This window comes from Callorhinchus milii, unplaced genomic scaffold, assembly GCF_018977255.1.
Source record: "Callorhinchus milii isolate IMCB2004 unplaced genomic scaffold, IMCB_Cmil_1.0 Scaffold13, whole genome shotgun sequence".
In the NCBI taxonomy this organism is placed as follows: domain Eukaryota; kingdom Metazoa; phylum Chordata; class Chondrichthyes; order Chimaeriformes; family Callorhinchidae; genus Callorhinchus; species Callorhinchus milii.
In genome coordinates, this window is record NW_024704754.1 from 14,985,240 (window position 1) to 15,005,874 (window position 20,635).

Genomic DNA, 20,635 nt, shown 5'->3' on the forward strand with positions numbered 1-20,635 from the left:
TATGCAACCATCAAGCAACTTAAACAATACACATCAATCCAATCTTGTGTATCTACTCCTCCTTTATCTTACAGAGGATTATTATTATTATAGCTTAGTGTTATTCCGGTGCTGGGGTATGCTGCATTGTCAGAGGTGCTACCCTTCAGATGAGACATAAAACCTAGGCCTCGGATGGCTTTTCAGGTCACTCCCTGCGTTAGGCACATGCAACCCATGCAAATCTATTGGGGCCTCCTGCCATCGTGACTCAGTTACTTGATCGTTCACACTCAGTATCAAATGCAAGGGTTGTTATTATAAAGGCATTGGGAAGATCCTCAAACCACGGTGTGAAATTGGATTTATGAGTAGAATTTGGGGCCAATCTGAAATCAGGATTAAAATTTAGTTGTGTTTTTATTGTAAAAGGAGGAGCTCTGCCTGTTCCAGGACAGGCTCCACTCCATTCCAAAAAACGATTGAAATCGCCTCCCTGCCAGCCAGTAGCCTTGCCGTCAGGACGGGACACCTGCGCACTAAATTTGGGCGCTGGGGACTCACTGACGGCTTACCGGCAACTGAGGAGAAACAGCTCGGCTTTCCTCGGAGCTTGGGAGGCCTCAAACTACCCACAGGATTAGCAAGTCGACAACTGTCAGTGGCTGACAGGGGTACACGTGTAGGAGCCCCCAGCCCCATCCCCACTCGCTGGCAACCCTGGGAGGGGCTCCAGAATCGAGTATGAGCATGGGGTTAGGGGCAAACAGCGCCCCTGTTTCAGGCAGACATCAAAGATCCCGTCACACAATTTGAATAAGGAGTTTCTCTCTCTCTCCTCCACCCGCTGCTCTCAACCCTCCCCAATTCCCCCCGCCCCACCCTGGGTTTGAAACACTGGCTGTCCAGCGGCTTGGGGTGCCCTCTCCGACGCGAAAGTGGTTTTCAGCGGTCAAGAGCACTGGCCCCGCAAGCGGGAGGCCCGGGTTCGATTCCCGGCAGAGCGAGACGTTGGGCAGGCTTCGTTGCTCCGCACGCGCCCCTGCTTACCCAGCGGTAAGTGGGAACCCGGGCTGTCAGCCGGTTGGCGGATCGCTTTTCCGGGGGTAGTAATGCCTTCAGAAAAAGTAGAATAGTAAATCGGTCACTCCGACCCGCGACTGCTTGAGGGGCACTGCTGTGCGCAATTGATTGGCTGCCGTGTTAGGCACAGTATATTCTGCGAAGCACTCCGAGACGGCTCGAAGACGTGATAAGGCGCTCCATCAAATGCAAGGATTATTATTATTATTATTACCAAATGGGAGGAGGAGGAGGCGGAGGATGACGACGATCACCAATCAGCTCGGTTTCGCGCTGACTGACTTGACTGCGCAGTCTGAGACCGGCGCGGCCTCGCTTCTGTCACGTGTTCGGGGGGCGCTGCGCGGTGACGCCATAGGGCGCTGCGCGGTGACGGCACAGGGCGCTGCGTGGTGACGCGCTTCCGGTCCTGGGCAGTTGCTGTGGCTGAGCGGAGCCGGGGGAGCCTGGCACTGGGAGCGGGAGAGGAGACAAAACAAAGCAGCGGCAGAAGTGAACGCATTCACAGGTAAGGCGTGTGTGTGTCACAAAAAAAATGTTCGGTTAATCCCACTGGTTTTCCATCTGCCATCGGATGTACCTCGGGGTGGTGGGGGTGGTCGCCATCGTGCGAAGGGCGCCACCAGGAGCCCGCGGCCTGGTGGTGGTGGTGCTGCTGCTGCCGCCGCTGCTGCTGCTGCTGGTGGTGGTGTTGTTGTTGCCGCCACCACATCCGGGTACCGGCAGCCGCACCGCAGCATCACGGGAAATGTAGTCCGCGCGCGCGGCGTACAGGCGGTGATGGTGATGGAGCAGCACAATGTCCTCCCTTTCCAAACAGTAATAAGCATAAGAATTAAGAGTCCTTCCGCTTGACACAGCGCCTAACCTCGTCTGCGGAATATCCTGCGAAGCGAATTAACTGTGTGTTTTCTGTGGGCGAAACGCAGCAGCCAATTGCGGCCACAGCAGTGGCCCACAGTCGGTCGTGGATATGTGTAATAATAATAATAATAATAATAATCCTTGCATACAACAACAACAACAACAAGATTCCATTTATAGAGCGCCTTTCACGTCAGGAGGACGTCCCAAGGCGCTGCACAGTTGGGTCATGACCCGAGCATTGGGGGGGAAATGGTCAGGGTGAGAGGAGGGAAGGGAGGGAGCGAGGAGGGGGGAAATGGTCAGGGTGAGGGGAGGGAAGGGAGGGAGCGAGGAGCGGGGAAGAGAGTCGAGAGCATAATCCGGCTGCTGGTGCCCGGACGTCTTCTGGACGTCTCAAACGCGCTTCGCAGAACGTGCTGTAAAGTGAATTGACTGTATATCTGTGGGCGAAGTAGATGCGTAGATTTGTATAAATGTATAGTGTTTTTTTTTTTGGAGGCGTTTTTACCCACGGAAAAATGATCCGCCAATCGACTAATAAACCGGGTTTCTACTTACTGTTAGGTAAACAGACGTGTGGGTAAAGAAACTTGCCCAAGGTTTCGCCAGCATTTCAGTTTAACCATATGTAGAAGGGATGTTACATTATCTCATCCTTTCCAGCCTCATCATTTTTCGTGCGGGAACACTTATTCTACTCGAGGCTTCTCACATGTAGTAACAACCACAGGTTTCACTCTTGTCGTTATTCGGAGGTACTGATGCCGCAAGTCAGATTGACCTCCAGCCTTTCTCAGGCCTGCATGCAGCATTTCACAGGGGTCCCTACCAGGTACACGTTCACAAAATCAGTCTGGATAAAAATGTGCCTTTGACCCATCCAATATCACCCTTACAGAACACCCACTCTATCAACCGCCCATTACAGCATCAAACTGCTTTTTAAATGAGTTCAGTGTCCTGGCCTCAACCAGCTTTCCTGGCAACCTGATCCAGTTGTTCCAGTCCTCTGTGTCAAGAGAAACATCTTGGTATCCATCCTGAAATTGCCCTTTGCAATGCTAAACCTATGTTCTCTTGTTCTACTGTCTTGTTTTGGATCCTAAAATATTGATCTGGGTTTACTTTTTCATTCCCATTTAAAATTGTATACACTTTTATGAGATCCCTGCCTGTGTTGTCTTCTCTAAAGAATGAAGAGCCCGAGCTTGTCTAACTGATGCTCGTAGCTCATTTCCTCTAACACTGGGGATCATCCTTATTGCTCTCCTTCACATTGCCTCTAGGGCCTGGGCAACCCCTTATTTTGGATGACTGGGATTCAAGGTGCATTTTGATCAGAGCGCAGCCTGAGTATGACTTCTCAGGATCTAAACTCAACTGATTTAGCAATGTAGCCCAGCATCCTATTTGCTTTGTTTATCATTGCCTCACACTGTTTTGACATAGTGAGCGACCAGTTAACAAACATCCCTGGACCTCTTTCAGTCCAATCCCATCCATGGAGTACTTGTATTTCTTATTCTTGGATCCTATATGTAGTACCTCGCATTTATCTGTATTAAGCATTGTTTGCCAGTTATCAGCTGTGTACATACCTTATGAAGTTACCTTTGGAGGACCCTTGCCACATCCTCTTGAATCCACATTTCCCATCATTTTGGTGTCATCTACAAATTTAACTTACACTGGATATGCAAATATAGATCATTAATATATACAAGGAACAGAAGAAGCCTCAGTACAGACCTCCAAAGAACCCTGGCAAATACCTTTCCTCATTTTGACCTAGCTCCCCTAATAAAGACTCTCTGCCTCTTTTCTTAGCCATGCTTCATCCCTTTGAACCCATGCCCATGTCTTGACCATGGTACTCAGTGACCACAATTTTGAAGGAGTCTTTTGTGTTGTACTTTCCAAAAGCCTTTTGGAAGTCTAAATATACTGCATCATATGGCTTCCCACAGTCAATTTGGGTTGTCACCTCTTCAAAAAAGTCTATGAGATTGGTCAGAAGAGATCTACTGTTTCTGAACCCTTATTGCCTGTCATTTATTAGATTATTTTTATACATGTAGTCTTCCACTTTCTGATGATCAATTCCATATGTTTTGCTATTATTGAAATAAGGCAATGTGTGTATAGTTGCCAGGTTTAGTTTTGTCGCATTTCTTAATTATGAGAACAACTACTTGCTTCCATTGAAACCTCCCCAGTCCTGATTGATACCCACAGAAGGAGTCCATTTGGCCCATCATGCTTGTGCTGGCTCTGTGAAAGAGCTATCAACAAGTACCACCATCCTTTCAGGCAGTCAAGACAGTAACAACTCTCTGAGTAAAAATATATCTCCTCGTCTCCCCTCTGGTTCTTTTGCCAATTATTTTAAATCTGTGGCTTCTGGTTACCGACCCATCCACCCAGAGGAAACAGTTTCTCCCTATCTACTCACCCTCACCCTCACCAACAAGAACATTCACGGCCTTGCTCCCTCCTACCTCTCTGACCTACTATACCCCTACCTACCTATCCTTACCCTCCGTTCCTCTGGCTCCGGTCTGCTCCACATCCCCCGCCCCAACCGCCCTACCATTGGTGGCCGGGCCTTCAGCCTCTCAGCCCCCAGGCCTTGCAATTCTATCCCCCAGTGCCTTCGCCGCTTCCTCCCTTTCGTCCTTCAAGGCCGGTCTCAAGACCTTTCTCTTTGACCGTGCCTTCAGCTCCCCTCTCGACTCTCTACCCCCTCCTCGCTCCCTCCCTTCCCTCACCCTGACCATTTCCCCCCTGCTCGGGTCTGACCCAACTGTACAGCGCCTTGGGACGTCCTCCCGACGTGAAAGGCGCTCAATAAATGGAATCTTGTTGTTGCTGTTGTACTCTATCAAAACCCCTCATAATTTTGAACACTTCTGTCAAATTTCCTTTCAACCTTCTCTACTCTAAGGAGAATAATCCCAGCCTCTCTTAGTCTTTCCACATAATTGTAGTCCCTCATCCCTGATATCATTCATCTCCTCCACACTCTCTCCAAGGCTCTGACATCCTTCTTAAAGTGTGGTGCACAGAATTGTACGCAATACTCCAGCTGAGACCTCATAAGCGATTTGTAAAGATTCAACATAACTTCCTTGCTTTTATAATCTAAGCCTCTATTTATAAAGTCACTGTTCCGGCACAAATCAAGAGTGTGTGCCGTAGCTCTCTGGTCTGCACCATTGTTTTTCTTCACATTTTTTGCTCACCTGAGTATTTGATATATGGGAACTCCTGATCTCAAATTTGTGCCTTCTTGATGCTGACTCAACCGATGGAAGCAATCTGGATTGTCAGCCAAGCCTATAACCTGAATATAATAATTAATAATCCTTGCATGTGATATAGCACCTTTCACGTTAGGAAGATGTCTCAAAGCTACGCTAAGATGTCGTGACTATAATTTGTAGGTGATCATGGGATCTAATCTGCACACAGCAATGTCTCACAAACAGCCATGAAGTGAATGACAATTTTTTAATTTAACGGATTGTTGGCTGAGTACTCCCTTCTCTTTTTGAATAGTGCCATGGGGTCTTTGATGTTCATCTGAACAGGCAGACATGACCTTGGTGTAACGTCTCATCCAAAGGACGGCACCTCCCAAGAATGCAGCACACCCCTAGCACTGCATTGGATTGTCAGCCAATATCTATATGAGTTCACCTATTTCAGTTCCAAATGAAGCTTGAACCCAAAACCTTCTGACTTAAAGGCATATGACCATTTGACCACCTGGCATCCATGCTAAGAATTATGTCCTATTTAGTATTTCAAAAGTATGAGAAATAATAGCCAGTATTGGAGCTGGTTGTGGGAAATGGGTCAAGTAAATAGGTTAGAGAGCACTTGAGTGTAGTGCTGGGAATGTGCTGCATTCGTGGAGGGATCACAACATTAAAAAAATGAAGGTCATCGAATGTTAAAGGTTAAATTTTATAGGGATGAGGGGAATTTATGCTGGATGCCAGTTTTTTCTTGGTTGAATATATGACATAAATCAAGAAATATTCAATAAAGAAAATGTATTTTATTGGCTGACCAAAAAGTTTGGCCACTACTGAGCTAATGGATCCTTTCTGATTTTGTGACTCGATACACTGGATTTTATTTTTATACTATCCCCATATCCTAGGTAACCAAAGTTTATTATGGAAGAGGGCTGCAGAGTTCTGGTTGAGGTAGGGAGGCTGGCAAGGAGAGTCAAGTTGGAGGTGATAAAAAACGTAATGAACACTTCAACTGCATTGGGAGTTAAGTAGGCACAGAGGCAGACAATGTTCCAGATATATTTGCCTTGGAGGGTGTCCAGCACTGCCCCAGTAGAATTTTTAAAAAATTCTTAAACAAACCATAATACTAAGAAAATAACTATCTTCCCATTCTTGCACTGTTACATGCAGTTGTTCCTTGGGGCTCTATCCTCTGTTCTTTCCTTTTTAATATCTACATGTACATCTACATTCATCAATGTCCTCTGCAGGCATGGGGTTAACTTCCACATGTTCTTTGAAGTAGTAATTATAGTGTAGATAATGCAATGCTGTGTATTTGGATTTACAGAAGGGGGTTGATAAGGTGCTACACAGAACAACAACAACTTGCATTTGTAAAGCCCTTCATGTCGTGTAGGGTAGTGTCTTGGAGCTCTTGACAGTGGCAGAGCTTGACGTTGAGCTGGGGAGAGAGGGGAGGTGACCGTAGGCACAATCATAGAAGATCTTCAGATATGATCTGAAGACAGGCAGGGGAGCTAGGGTGTAAATTAATTTGTAAGGAAGGATCTTTAAATCGATATGTTCTGCAATAGGGAGCTGGAAAGGACTGTGTTGATGGGGGACTGGAGTTTGATACAGGAGAGAATATGAGCGGTGGAGTTTTGATTAGTTGGATTTTGTGCACTGTAGAGCTGGAAATACTGACAAGGAGGGCATTGAAAAAATCAAAGCGGAGGGTGACGATTGCATGAATGAAGGTTTCAGCTGCTTGGGTGTTAGGTATGGTTGAAGGTATGGTTGAAGGTGGGCGATGTGGCGGAGGTGGGGGAAGTAGTCCTGATCAAGAGATGGAGGAAAGTGTCCTTGGTCAGGAGGTGGATGTACCTAGGGAAGGAAGGACAGCTGGGGATCTGACCTGACACCAAGAGAAGACCTTGTTGTGAGCCAAGGAGGATGGCTTCCATCTCTTCAACATTTAGCTACAGAAAGTTAAGCTCATCCAGGCCTTGAAGTCTAACAAGCAAGAGGACAGAACATCCTTTTTTTTAGGTTTTGAGAGGGAGAAAGAATGGTACCTGAGGAGAGTGACAGGTTAACTGTGTCTGCCACTAGGGGACAGAAGTGGGGAAGTTGGGTGGTCAGCAGAGGAGTGGGGTTTGAGGCGGCCGATGGTGTGGGTCAAATGGGTGATGACAAAGAAGGGAGAAACGGTGGAAAAGGAACGTAGAATGAGGGCAGTGGGAGGAGCTGTGGGGGGGAAATGTGAGTGAGATAGAAGACAAGACATGGGGGGTAGTGCTCGGGGACAAGCGGAGCGGAAGAGTCTGCAGCCAAAAGATGTGTATGTCTTTGATATGATGTCCAGAACCACTTCACACTTGGGTTTGAGGTTAGGATCGACGATGCTTGAAGACTATGTGGAGGAGGTGTTTGTTGTCGAAAACAGCAGTTTGGCATTATACTTGGCCTCCAGAATGACCTGAGAATAGAATGTGGGTTTGGTGTGTGTGAGGGAGAGGCAGTACGTTTGAAGCGCTCGAGCCACATCTGCTGGTGAGCCGTGAGGTCAGTTTTGGGCCATCTGTGGTATTTGTGGTCGAGCGGGATGGCCTCCCAATGTGAAAGTCGATCTATAAATGTAATTTTGTTGTTGTTGTTGAGTGCCTGGGTGTCGGTCCAAGGTGAGCGAGTGGGTGGGATACTGTCCTAGATTTCAGGGGGAAAATGAATTGAAAATAGAAGCAAGATAATCATTTAAAAGCTTGATGGCTGCATCGGGATCACTGCAGGCAGAGGGCCAGAATGAAAGAAGATCCGAAAATGAGAGGACATTTGCAATGTGGTGGTGGGACCTTCTCCAGGGGCGAAAATAGATGGTGGAGGGCTTGATCGAGGAGAAAGGGATGTAAGAGGAGAGGGAGATGAGCAAGTGATCGATATGGTCTTGTCTGTGATGGAGAGTTCAGAGATGTTGAGATCACATGTGATGATGAGATCAGGGGGGTTGGTGAGTCAGGACCTAGAGGAAGTTAATTCAAGATAGATAGTAAACGAGCAAAGGGAGGGATTAGGAATGCACTCCTGGAAGCAGTGGTTGAGGCATAATCTGTATTGGCCTTCAAGAGGGAGATAAATACCCAGGCTGGAGCAGAGGCTGCAGAATGGTCCAGGAGAGAGAGGACACTTTGACTCCATATTGCTATTGTTGTTCATGGAAGCAAATGAGAGAAAGTGATAACACTGATTTTGCAGCAAATTGAGTGAGGGATACGTACTATTGAATAAGTTGGAAAATAAGCGAGATAGTGGAAAGGTAAAATAAGAGTGAGAGAATGAGGGAAGAGGTGGAGGTAGTGGACTGAAGGAGGGTGCAAGAGGATGGGCATATGTGGGAGAGGGGAAGACAAATGTGTGAGAATATGGGCAAAAAATAATGTTCAAAGAAAAATATATTAAAAAACACAAATAATAATTGGTCACTCAATCCATGACTGTTTATGGGACACTGCTGTGCGCAGTTGGCTGCCACGATTCGCCAACAAAATACACAGTCAATTCACTTTACAGTATATTCTGTGCAGTGCTTTGAGACGTCTTGAAGATGTGATAAGGCGCTATATAAATGCAAGGATTATTATTAAAATTATTAATTATTAAAAAGAATGAGTACGACTGTGAATCAGGTATGCAAGGTAAAAGAGAGAGGGAAAGAGTAACTCAATGAGAGGTAAGGAGAGAGAGCGCGGGGTGGGGGGGAACAAGTGCGACCCTATTACCCCATCCTCCCTGCTCAGTGTCTGGCACTGTCTCCGTAAAGTGCTCTGATATTTACTCACCTGCGGTTTACAAAACCTACGATACCAGCCTGTTCTCATTCTCCTTTTAACTTCACATACTAGAAAGTATATAATCTCAAATTTCTTTGACCTATTGATACTACTGTAATCAGCACAATGCTGTAGTTTTATAGTATTTATTTGTGTTCAAATGAAACAGGCAGCAAAAATGAAAGACCCAAGTCGAAGCAATAATACTCCCAGCATCAATAGTGACGAGGTGGTCCTGAATGGTCATTCACATGACGAGGAGAACCCTTTTGCAGAGTACATGTGGATGGAAAATGAGGAGGAATTCAACAGACAAGTAAGAGTTTGAAGCACTATTTGTAAAGGTGTGAGTTTGCTGTTAGCAGTATTATCAACTAAAAAAGTGTAAAATCCTCAGCTTTACAGGATAAAACTTCCAGGTGTGACTGCCATTTCATCTCACAGCAGTTTTTATTTGCATGTTCCTTTTTATCTCTCAACCGTGCAATTTGCACATACATCATTTTATTTCTACCCTTAATTGTATTTTTTAAAAAAAATTAAATGAGATGAAAAATTTTAACACCGATAGTCTTGAATGACATTTCTTTTCAGAAAATTCCTGCTGCAGCTTATAGACCATGAGCTTGCTCGTTGCATTGAGAGGCTAAATTAGTCGTAGCCTTCCCAGGATTAGGGAGGAGAAAACCAGCTAGGATTCCTGGTCTCTGTTCAGAACCAGTTACCAGCTGTGCGAATGTGTGGCAGCCGGGAAGGGAGAGATCAGGCTTGTTGGCTGTGATGCCCTCTATAGTTGAGTGATCTGACATTTACTGTTAAGGCTCACACATGAACAATGGCCACTTGGACAGGATACCAGAGGCTAATGGAATACCAAGACAGCAGGAGGCAAGGCCTACGAAACTGCAGCCAAGCAAGGGGAAGCCATTCGAAATTAGAAAAATGATGGATTATACTAAATTTATATAATGGAAAAAGTTAAGAGTATTGTTAATGACAGACCAGCCAGCGTGACTTATTGGCAGGACTTGGTGGTGCAGACCAGTCATAAGGAGCAGGGAGGGACCCAGCTCCTGTTAATAAGCTTCTCACTCAGCTCCTTTGTCAGGCTGACTCAGACTGAGTCAGAAGGTTGTGGGTTCAAACCCCATGTCGAGACTTGAAACTCATAGACTAAACTGACGCTTGAATTCAGTGCTGGAGGAGTGCTGAATTGTTAGAGCTGCCGTCCTTCAGATGAGATGTTAAACCGAAGCCCTGTCTGCCTGTTTGGTGGATGGTAAAGATCCCATAACACTTCTCAAAAAGAGAAGGTGGAGTCCCCTAACCTAGTGGTTAGCATACTCACCTCGCAAGGGAGAGGACCTGGGTTAGATTCCTGGGCCTTAGGCAAGTTTCCTTACTCCACACCCCTCTGTTATGTAGCAGTACGTAGGAACCCAGTTGTTAGTCGATTGGCAGATTGCTTTCATGGGATAATAATCCCTCAAAAAAAAATTGGTCATTCAATTCACAGCTGTTTGTGCTTCCACCATCCTTTCAGGCAGTGTATTCTAAATCATAACAACTCTCTGGGGAAAAAAATACCTCATCCTCTCCCCTCTGACTTTTTTTGCCAATTATCTTAATCAAGAGGAACAAGAGGACATAGGTTTAGAGTTGTAAAGGGCAATTTCACTACAGTTACCAGGACGTTTTTCTTTTGAGTCTAATTATCGACTGGAATAGGTTACCAGGAAGGGTGATTGAGGCCAGGATACTGGGCTCATTTTAAAAAGCAGCTGTGATACATTGGTAAGGTGGAAAACGGTAAGGTGGATCTTCTGGAAGGATCAGATTGTGTGAGCCAAAGGGCCTTCTTCACCCAGATCAATCTTGTGATATCACCTGTCATTTCAACTGACTCAAGCTTCAAGTGGAGGCTCTCAAGACACTTTCAGTTCATTTTATAGGCAAACCAGTGCATTTGTGGACTGATGCACTACCGTCTACAACCAGGGAAGCCTCATTGCCAAGTCTTCTAGCAGAATGTGATTCTGCTTTCCCATTGGTACTTGAATCACAAGGTGGCACTCTTAACACTTAGCTGCAATAGATTACAACTATCTCACCAGTAGATTATCCACCCAATTTCTTGCAAGATCTAAAGTTATCCGGTGTTAGATTTCTTTGCATCCTTGCAAAAGTACCAGTTACACCGTTTTTACTCAGACAACGTCAGATCAGATACTTCATCAAGACCCATCAGTTTTGAATGATGACCTGGCTATTGAAACGTGCGTGTAAGAACATTTGCTTTGTATACCACAACGAATGTCGGATTAAAAGAACATAAATTAATGGGAGTATATTTAGTACAGCCACCACCTTAGCGGGTGCTAAAGAATGAAAGATTCTCAGGCTTCGGGAGATCATTTGAATATCTAAGAGTTGATATTTTCTAGTGATTCCAAAAGGGGTTCTAAACTGTTTTCCATTATATTCCCGGTCCTATTTAATATGCTGTTTCTATGAAGAGACAGAACCAACCAGGCTTTTTATCAGAAAGTTCAGAAGTTTTCAAGCAAATTTCTGGATCTAACAGGGTTTAACCCTTGATTAAACACTTTGATAATAGAGTCTTCTAAGTTACTTTATTCTATGTAAAGTTAGCTTAAAGTGTTAGACATGTTGGTCACACAGGCTCAAACCTAATTCAAAGAGTAAAGATTTTCAGTTGGAGAGTTAAATTGTCCACATCAGAATTACAAAGGCTTGGAAACTGTATGACCTTATTATTAGAGCTTGTGGCCTGACTGGCATGGTGATGCCTCTTCCAGTGTCTTTCTTCGTATCTTGGGCCTTCCTATTTGTCACTGTTCTTCATGAGTTAACGGGTAACTCAAGTTTTGTTAACAGAATCTATAGTTTTGTTTTATTTAATAAAGTCTTCTTTCTCATAGCAGAATTTCTATAGAGGACATCAGTCTTTACTTTTCTCTTTAAATGTTAACCTTCGAATATGACCTGTCAACTTTTGAATACAAGAATCTGAACTTTGAAAGTGTCTTCCCTTCCCTTTGATTCCTCTTAGTATTCTGAACTCCGAATCTCTTAACGTGTACTTTGAATCTACTTTTCTGAGAAGAATTTCCTGGAATTTGCCACATTAGCTATTGGTTCTGATTAGAATCTCACGCTCACCCATCTCAGTTTATTTCTGCCCTTTACAGCCCTCCACTGGCTTCCCATCACACAGAGGATACAGTTCAAGATGCTGGTCCTCACGTTCAAAGCCCTCCGCGATCTTGCTCCCCCTACCTCTCTAACCCCCTACCCCCCTGTTCATTCCCTCCGTTCAGCCTGCTTCACGTCTCCCGCCTTGCTCACCCCACTATCGGCGGGCGAGCCTTCTGCCATTCCACCCTCTGGAACTCCATCCCGCAGTCCATCCGTTTCGCCCCCTCCCTCGCCACCTTCATGACCCACCTCAAGACCCTCCTCTTGAACCATGCTTTCAATCTCCCTGCTTCCCCCCTCCCCCACCCCAACCCTCAGTTTGGGTCCATAACTCTCTGCAGCACCTTCCCGACGCTATACAAATGTAATTTTTTTGTTGTTTTTGTTGAAATGGGCTGAGATAATTAAAAGCGAGATTCCAAATCAAATGCCACCTTCCTTTTAATGAATAACTGTACTTAAGGCTGTTTTTCTTCTCAATCATTCTCAACAATCTATGCTTGGGATGGGCACTCCGTAAACTTGGAATTTAGAGATATGATCACTAATGTTTATTCTCTCAGTATCTGGTTGCGAACTCTCCCTCAGTCTGCTGGCAGCAAAGGTCAATTTATCTCATGCGCTATGTTGTTCCAAAGGCAGTCATTGACCTGTCTGAGGGTCTTATATGGTTAATTTGTTTTAAGTCCAGCAGAACAAAGGCTCTTTGGTTCAGTGGCTCACAAGCCGTTGCCATTTGATACCGTGACCAAAATTAACCCTTTTATAAACTTGAATTGAGCTGTTCATAGTCACTAAATTAAGTGGCGTTTTCCCCAGAGCATCTAACCTGTTGCTCCTCATCGATAATTGATGTCATCAGGACAGCACATTGGAGTCGACCCTCCACCAATACTGCTTCTGAGATTAAATGGAAATTTCGGATTTACTAACTGGTGTTCCACAAATAAACAAGACTCTTGATTTTTCATATGATATATATAGCGTCTCAAGACTCTCCTCTTCGACCATGCTTTCGATCACCCTGCTTTCCTCCCTCTACCCTCCCCGATCCCGACCCCCACTCGGGTCCAGCGCCTTCGTACGTCCTCCCGAAGTGAAAGGCGCTATACAAATGTAATTTTGTTGTTGATATATGTACTTTTTTAAAATTATCTCCAGCACTACCTTTCCTTCAGACTGAAGCTTGCTTCAATATGCTATTGTCTTTGGGGTAAGCTGAGCTGGCTCCAAGATGACATGCTTGGCAATGGAATATCAAAATCAAACCACCATTCTTTGTGGCAGTCTTGGTAATCTGGTTCCTGAGCCAGGTGGATCTACCAGCGAAGCGCTGATCACTGACTTGGCTGGATTGGCAGGATCTGGAGTGGCAGATAATCATTATTTACTGGGGGCAGAGATTCTTCCTACTCATCTTAATTCTCATTAAGAACCTGTTCCTGTCTCTCTGCAGAATAAAGAGTATTTAGGACACTCAAGGGAGAAGGCTGCTTCTACAGCAACAACAAAATTACACTTGTATTGCGCCTTTCACGTCAGGAGGATGTCCCAAGGTGCTGGACAATCAATGCTTTGGACCCGAGCTGGTGGTTGGGATTGTGGAGGGCAGGTGGGGGAGGAGGATGACCGAAGTCACGGTCGAAGTGCAGGTCTTGAGACGGGTCTTGAAGGAGGCAATAGAGGGGGTAAGGCAGAGGGACTGCAGGATGGAGTTCCAGAGGGTGGGGACAAAGTGGCAGAAGTCCTGCCCCCCCCAATGATTGGGCAGGTAAGGCGGGGGATGTGAAGCAGGCTGGAGCCCGCTGAGCGGAGCGAGCGGGCATGTTAGTAGGGAGTTAGGAGGCATCTGAGGTAGGTGGGAGCAAGTCCATGGAGGGCTTTGAAGGTGATATCCTGCTTTATAGATTCAATTCCCAAGCTTTACTTTATTCAACAGTCCATTGTTTTGCAGGCTTAATGCTTCCTATACTGACTTATTTTCAAACTGGGATTCAAACCCACTTACAAACTTCTTGCATCAATTGACGTGTATTTTAAAAAACACACATTGTTGTTGCTATGGTAGAAGGTAGGCCTATTTTCAGACACTGGTTACAATCCAAATTTACATTTATATAGCACTTTACACGTCAGACCCAAAGCACTTAAACTCAAAGCAAAGCTTCAATTCTGAAGCTACTGTTCAACTTTTAATGAGCTGATCTTTGTCATATTTTTCCAACTAGTAAGGATTCTTTCCTATGCCCCTTCAGATTGTAGAGGAGTTATGGGAGGAAGAGTTCATCGAACGCTGCTTTCAAGAGATGCTGGAGGAGGAGGAGGAGCACGAATGGTTTATTCCAGCCCGAGATCTCCCACAGACCATTGACCAGGTTCAGGAACAACTCAATGGTCTTGTCATAAGCAGTAATGGTTCAGCGGAGGATCTTGTGGTAAGCCAATGTTCTGTATCAATGAGGGCTTTGTACTTCATTCTGACTACACATGAAGTAACACTGACAAGTGAGGTTAGCTTGGTGTCGAGTGAACTTTCTGTCCTGCTTTATGAAGTGTAATTATAATTGTCTCTGTTCTGCAGAATTTGACTGGTAGCTGGTTTTCCAAGGGTGTAAGACACTAAAAGGAGATTTGTTTTGTTCTCCAACTGTAGTCTCCCTTTGGAGAATGTTACTGTTTAGTGTAGTTCAGTTTTGATGGAAACTGATTCCTCTGCAGCTGCTTTCAAGTTACTGTTGGAATTAGAATTAGGTAAACTGGGTGTATCCTCCAGGAAGAGAGTGTGCATTCCAATAAACATCGCTGGAATTTCCATGTGTGGGCGGGATGCATTGGACTCTCAGTTTGGTTTGGATATTCTTTTAAGTATTCAAAGGGCATGTGGCTGACATTAAAAAAAAAGTGAGAGCAACTTTTTAGGAAAATAATAGTTGCATCATCCACACTGCCCTCCTATTAGTTAGGCAATGCCGTTGTATTCCTCCCAGCCGATTAGGCCTTAAGCCCTTGACTTGTTTATCATATTCCACTGGTTGTATCGTCCTTCATGCAGATGCATCTCTACTCAGGACTGATGGGTCAGTTACCCATATGTTATTTGCTCCAGCAGCATCATTGTGGGTCTGTTGAAGGACACTGGTCTTGTCCTTCAGTTGAATAGAGCCTTTTTTACTATGATTGGTGACAAACTTGAACCCAGCAGAAGGAGAATTTAGGATAAGCTTTATGAGCTGCAAATCCTCACTAATGGATGCATTCCACTGATTCCTCTGCATCATCTCTGATGAACATCTTGGTGAGCCTCATCATAACCCACTGTTCTAATACGCCTCACCTATCTAAAGAAGCATCAAGCAGTGTTTTTAAGACCTGAATTCACCCAATGTTTGTTGTCTGTATTTACTTTAGAGTCTCCAGTTTCTGGATGAGTGGCTAGAATACTGTAGCTTCAACTTCATCCATCATTGACAGTCGCTCACAGGTCCTCATGATCAGCAAAACCTTCTTCATACTTGGGCCTTATCACAAATCACAATGCTAATCAATCGCTCCAGTTTAGCGCACAGTAAGCATCTCTGACAGGAAGTCAATCAGCAGAAGTTACCCAGTTCCACCAGAATTTCAATTCAAAATCAGATGGTGTGCCAAGCTATTTGCAATCATATAACTTATTCGTGCAGCACCCTGTACCCCACGCATGTAATCAATGACCCTCAGAAAGGGAGCAAAGAACTGCACATTTGCTTTATGGCAAATTCCAATCACCCATAAGGAGCGTCAACAGTAAGGGAACCCTTGTTGGTGCTATCTTGTCAACTGCTGAATATTGGTTGCTGGATAAATTTGGGTTATACTCCAGAGTATTAGGAACATAGGAAGAGGAGTAGACCATTCAGCCCCTCGAGCCTGTTCCGCCATTCTATTAGATCATGGCTGATTTGTACCTCAACTTCAAATACCTGCCTTGCCCCAAATCCCTTGATACCCTTACCTAACAAAAATCTTCCGCCTCAGTCTTGAAAATTTGAATGGATCCAGCATTCACAGCCTTTGGGGGAGAGAGTTCCAGACTTCCATTATCCTTTGTGTGAAAAACTGATTCCTGAGATCACTCCTAAATGGCCTAGCTCAAATTTTAAGATTATGCCTCCTTTTTCTGGAATTTCCAACCAGAGGAAATAGTTTCTCTGTAGCTACCTATCAAATCCCTTTATTACTTTAAAAATCTCAATCAGATCACCCCTCAACCTTCTGAACTCAAGGGAATACAGACCAAGTTTGTGCAACCTGTCCTCATAATTTAACCATTTAAACCCTGCTATCATTCTGGTGAATCTGAAGGATGGATCATGTAATGCAGCACTTCTTCAGAGAAGCCCTCAGAAGGTGACCTTAGGCACCAACAAAGAGATAGGACTTTAAAGCAGCGACAGAAGAGATGAGATGGAGGTGTTAAGGGGGGGTCTTTCACAGATGATTGAATTGGAAAACTTGGCCACCAATGGTGGCATGGGTTGAGCAGGGGACTCACAGTAACCCCGGGATGCCAAGCAGAGGGGGCGAGTAGAGGAGTGGGGTAGGAGATCAGAGGACAGGCTATGAGGTGAAGGGATTTTTAGGTGAGGGAGAAGATCTTGAAATTGATCCACTGGGAGACAGTGAACCTAGCGAAGACAAACATGATGGTTATATGGAGTTTGTCATTGGTGAGGCTGCAGGCAGCAGAGTTTGGGCTGTGTTTATGGATAAGAGTTTCAGTGGCATTTAGAGTGAAGCAGCTGTATCCCAGATAGCTGTTGAGGAAACTCTTGAGGCTTGGGCCGACAGCAGCTGGAAGGTGTTACCTGGAGTCCGAGTTTGTGAACGCGCATTTGTACATTCATCACTTGGAATCCCCGTTGATTAGCCTGCAGGGAGGCCAGCAGCTGCTTCTTAAACTCCGCACCTCCAACTGGTGGAACCATCACTCAACGGGAATGGATGTATGTCCGAGCTGAGACAGGAAGATGGTTGCAATGCTCTCACACAATTCATGCTGAGCTGTGTTGCCCACCAGGAAGCTTGCAGGGAGTTTCACCCACAAAATATGGTCAACCCACTGTACAATATCCTGTGAAGTTGAGACATCGCGACGATCTGATAAGACACAATATCAAATGCAAGGATTATAAGAACTATTATCATTACTCTTTTAACATCCTACTTTAAAAAAAATTTCTCCAGAATTACATATTTATACAGATTGATTCTTGGAAAGTAAAGGTATTAGGGATACTGAGAAAACAACAACAAAATTACACGTGTATAGTGCCTTTCACGTCGGGAGGACATCCCAAGGTGCCTTACTGTCAGTGTTTCGGGCCCGAGCTGGGGTTCTGGATTGGGGAGGGTGGAAAGCAGTGGGGGAAGCAGGGTGATCGAAAGCACAGTCGAAGAGGTGGGTCTTGAAGGAGGCAAAAGAGGGGATGAGGCGGAGAGTCTGCAGGATGGAGCTCCAGAGGGTAGGGGCAGGGTGGCAGAAGGCCCACACCCCCAAATGGTGGGGCGGGGGACATGAAGAAGCCCAGAGCCCGCTGAACGGAGGGAGTGGGCAGGATGGTAAGGGGTTAGGAGATCGCAGAGCTAGGGAAGAGCAAGGCCATGGAGGGCTTTGAAGGTGATGCCCAGGATCTTGAACTGTATTCTTTGAGTGTATCCAGTGGAGTTGGGTGAGGATGGGGGTGATAGAGTCACAGAGCCTTGTGTGGTAGAAGACATGGGCTGCAGAGTTCTGGATTGCATCTGCAGCATATGGAGGAAGGAGTTGGGGAGACCAACAAGCAAGGAGTTTGCATAGCCAAGCCTCGATGTTATGAATGCATGATGAGGGTTTTGGCGGCCTGCGGTGTGAGACGGTGGCAGAGCCTGACGATGTTGCAGAAGTGTGGGAAGGCAGAGCGGGTCATGGCATGGATGTAGGGTAGAAAGGATAGTTGAGGGTCAAGCGAGACGCCAAGGTTCAAGACCGGCTTAGCAAGGTGGAGTGTACAACCCATGGATGGTGATGCTGTCAGGGCCTGAGGAGGCGCTGAAGGGAGCCAATCAGGAGAGCCTCGGTCTTGTTGCCCTTCAACTGAGAAAGTTAGCTCTCATCCAGGACTTGATGTCTGACAGACATTCTGTCAGGACGGGTGGTCGTGGAGTCAAGTGTGGAGCCTGAGGTCTAGTTGGGTGTCATCCGCATACAGGTGGAAGTGGACCCCATGTCTGCGGATGATGTCATCAAAAGGGGGCATATAGATATTGAAGAGGAGGGGACCAAAGATAGAGCCCTGAGGAACACCCGCATGAGATGGGGCGAGGGCTAGAGGAGAAATCATTTGTGGAGATGAAGTGGAGGTGGTGTGAGAGGTACGATCTGACCCAGTCAAGGACAGAGCTGTTGAGGTGAGAGGAGAGGCGGTGGATGAGGATAGAGTGGTCAACGGTGTCAAAGGCAGCATACAGGCCAAGGAGGATGAGGAGGCAGAGGGAGCCCTGGTCGCAGATGGACAGAATGTCATTTGTCACTTTGACCAGGGCAGTTTCTGTGCTGTGGACGGCACAGGAATCCGAATGGAGGGGTACATGAAGGGAGTGACAGGAGAGGAAGGAGTGAAGCTGGGAAGCAACAACTCATTCCAGGACCTTGGAGAGAAAAGGGAGGTTGGAGACGGGGTGGTAGTTTGAGAGCAGGAATGGGTAAGGAGGGTTTTTTAAGGAAAGGAGTAATGACGACTGTCTTTAAAGGGGTGGGAACAATACCAGTGGACGGAGAGGTTTATGATGTCTGTGAGTAGAGGGGCAAGATGGTGAAGCTAGGAGGTAAGGAGAGGGGTAGGGATGGGGCCGAGGGAGCAGGTGATCGATTTCATGAAGGATCAGGGAAATTAGTTTAAAATATCTGTCATGATCAATAAACTGGCAGAAATTAGTTGATGGGTAGAGTCGCATTCACTTGTTCCAGTTTTCCTAAATTCAGACAGTTCAGATTGAATTGCTTTACACAGAAATTTGTGAGTATATGAAATACAATACCCATAGAGATGGTAAAGGTCATTTCAAGAGGGAATTAGTTATTTGGTGAATTGAATTGAGTGGTATGAAAGCAAGAATGTATGATTATTTCATTATTTATGCTTTAGAAACATCCAGATGACCCACAGTGGTAATTTATGATCTATGTTTCTCTGTTCAAGAATGAATGTAGCAACAACACCAGCTTGTTTTTACATGGAGCCATTCATGTAAGATAATGTTTCATACATTGGTTGGGTTAAATGCAGATCAAGGGGGAGGGGGTTCAATAGACACAGTCGAAGAGATAGGTTTTCAAGTAGGATTTAAAAATGGATAAACTGAGGCAGAAAGTTCCAGACATTAGGCGTGTCGTGGCTCGGCCACAGAAGAATCGGGGGACACGCAACAGGGCTGTGTTAACTGAGCGAAGGAGGTAAACAGAGAAGTGAGGTTTGAGCAGGTCAAGGTGGTAGGAAGGTGCTTGAAGTTGATCCATTCTGGAGATGGCAAGTGAGCCTGGCGAGGATTGGAGTGATGGGTGTGTGGAATTTGCTGCAGGTGAAGATCCAGGCAGTGAAATTTTGTATTAGCTGAATGCAGGTGTGTGTGCAAATATAAAAAGTCTCAGAATACCAGACGAGATTAACCTTTGGCTTCTTTTCCAGACCAAGAGCAACTTGAATCCAAATGCAAAGGAGTTTGTTCCAGGGATGAAGTACTGAAGAGTTGTATATCAAGGCCTCGGTCAGTGGATGTAGCACAATCTCCACACTGTGAAGCCAGTATTAGAGGAAAAAATAGTAGAAACTCCCTTCTCTATCACTGTGTTACACTCATGTGCATTGCCAAAGTTTTCAGTTTGTGTTGCATGCTAAATAAATGTGCTGAGACTGTTATTATTCAATCATTTGCTTGTAGTAGTTGACTGAAAAAGTGAATGTAACAGACTGTGCCATGGAGGGGGAGAATCTCCTGCACAAATAATACAGCCAGTCACACCTTCACCCCATTTGTATTCTTTTAATTTGACCAGAACACTAAACTGCTAATGACTCAGTGCTAAAAAAAAACACGTTTTGTGACATTCATTTTATACATTGATAATAAAATGTGGAATTTGATATTTCCAGTTAATTTAATAGGGGATCCAGGGAGTCTGTTTTTTTTTCTGCTGGTAGGTCTCTAACTTACAACTCTCTCAGCACCCACCACGTAAATGAAAGACTGTGGAATTCCACATTTCAGATAACTTGTACAGATCTTGTCAGTGTATTTTGCACCTCAAATTGCACTCTGGACCCAAGTCAGACAAACAAGCAATCTTTCTCAGGTGCTGATATTGGAACTCAGCAGCCTGCATCGATTCTACAG

General features: G+C 45.3%; 1 protein-coding gene across 1 annotated transcript; it reads left to right on the forward strand.

Annotated features, from left to right (window-relative positions):
- Window positions 1-1,477: 1,477 nt before the first annotated feature.
- paip2 (poly(A) binding protein interacting protein 2) lies at window positions 1,478-20,401 on the forward strand. Its single transcript, NM_001292493.1, has 4 exons — window positions 1,478-1,570; window positions 9,177-9,323; window positions 14,482-14,661; window positions 19,930-20,401. The coding sequence occupies exons 2-4, from the start codon at window positions 9,186-9,188 to the stop codon at window positions 19,984-19,986; spliced, it is 375 nt and encodes a 124-aa protein (NP_001279422.1). The 5' UTR covers window positions 1,478-1,570; window positions 9,177-9,185; the 3' UTR covers window positions 19,987-20,401.
- The last annotated feature ends 234 nt before the right edge of the window (window positions 20,402-20,635 follow it).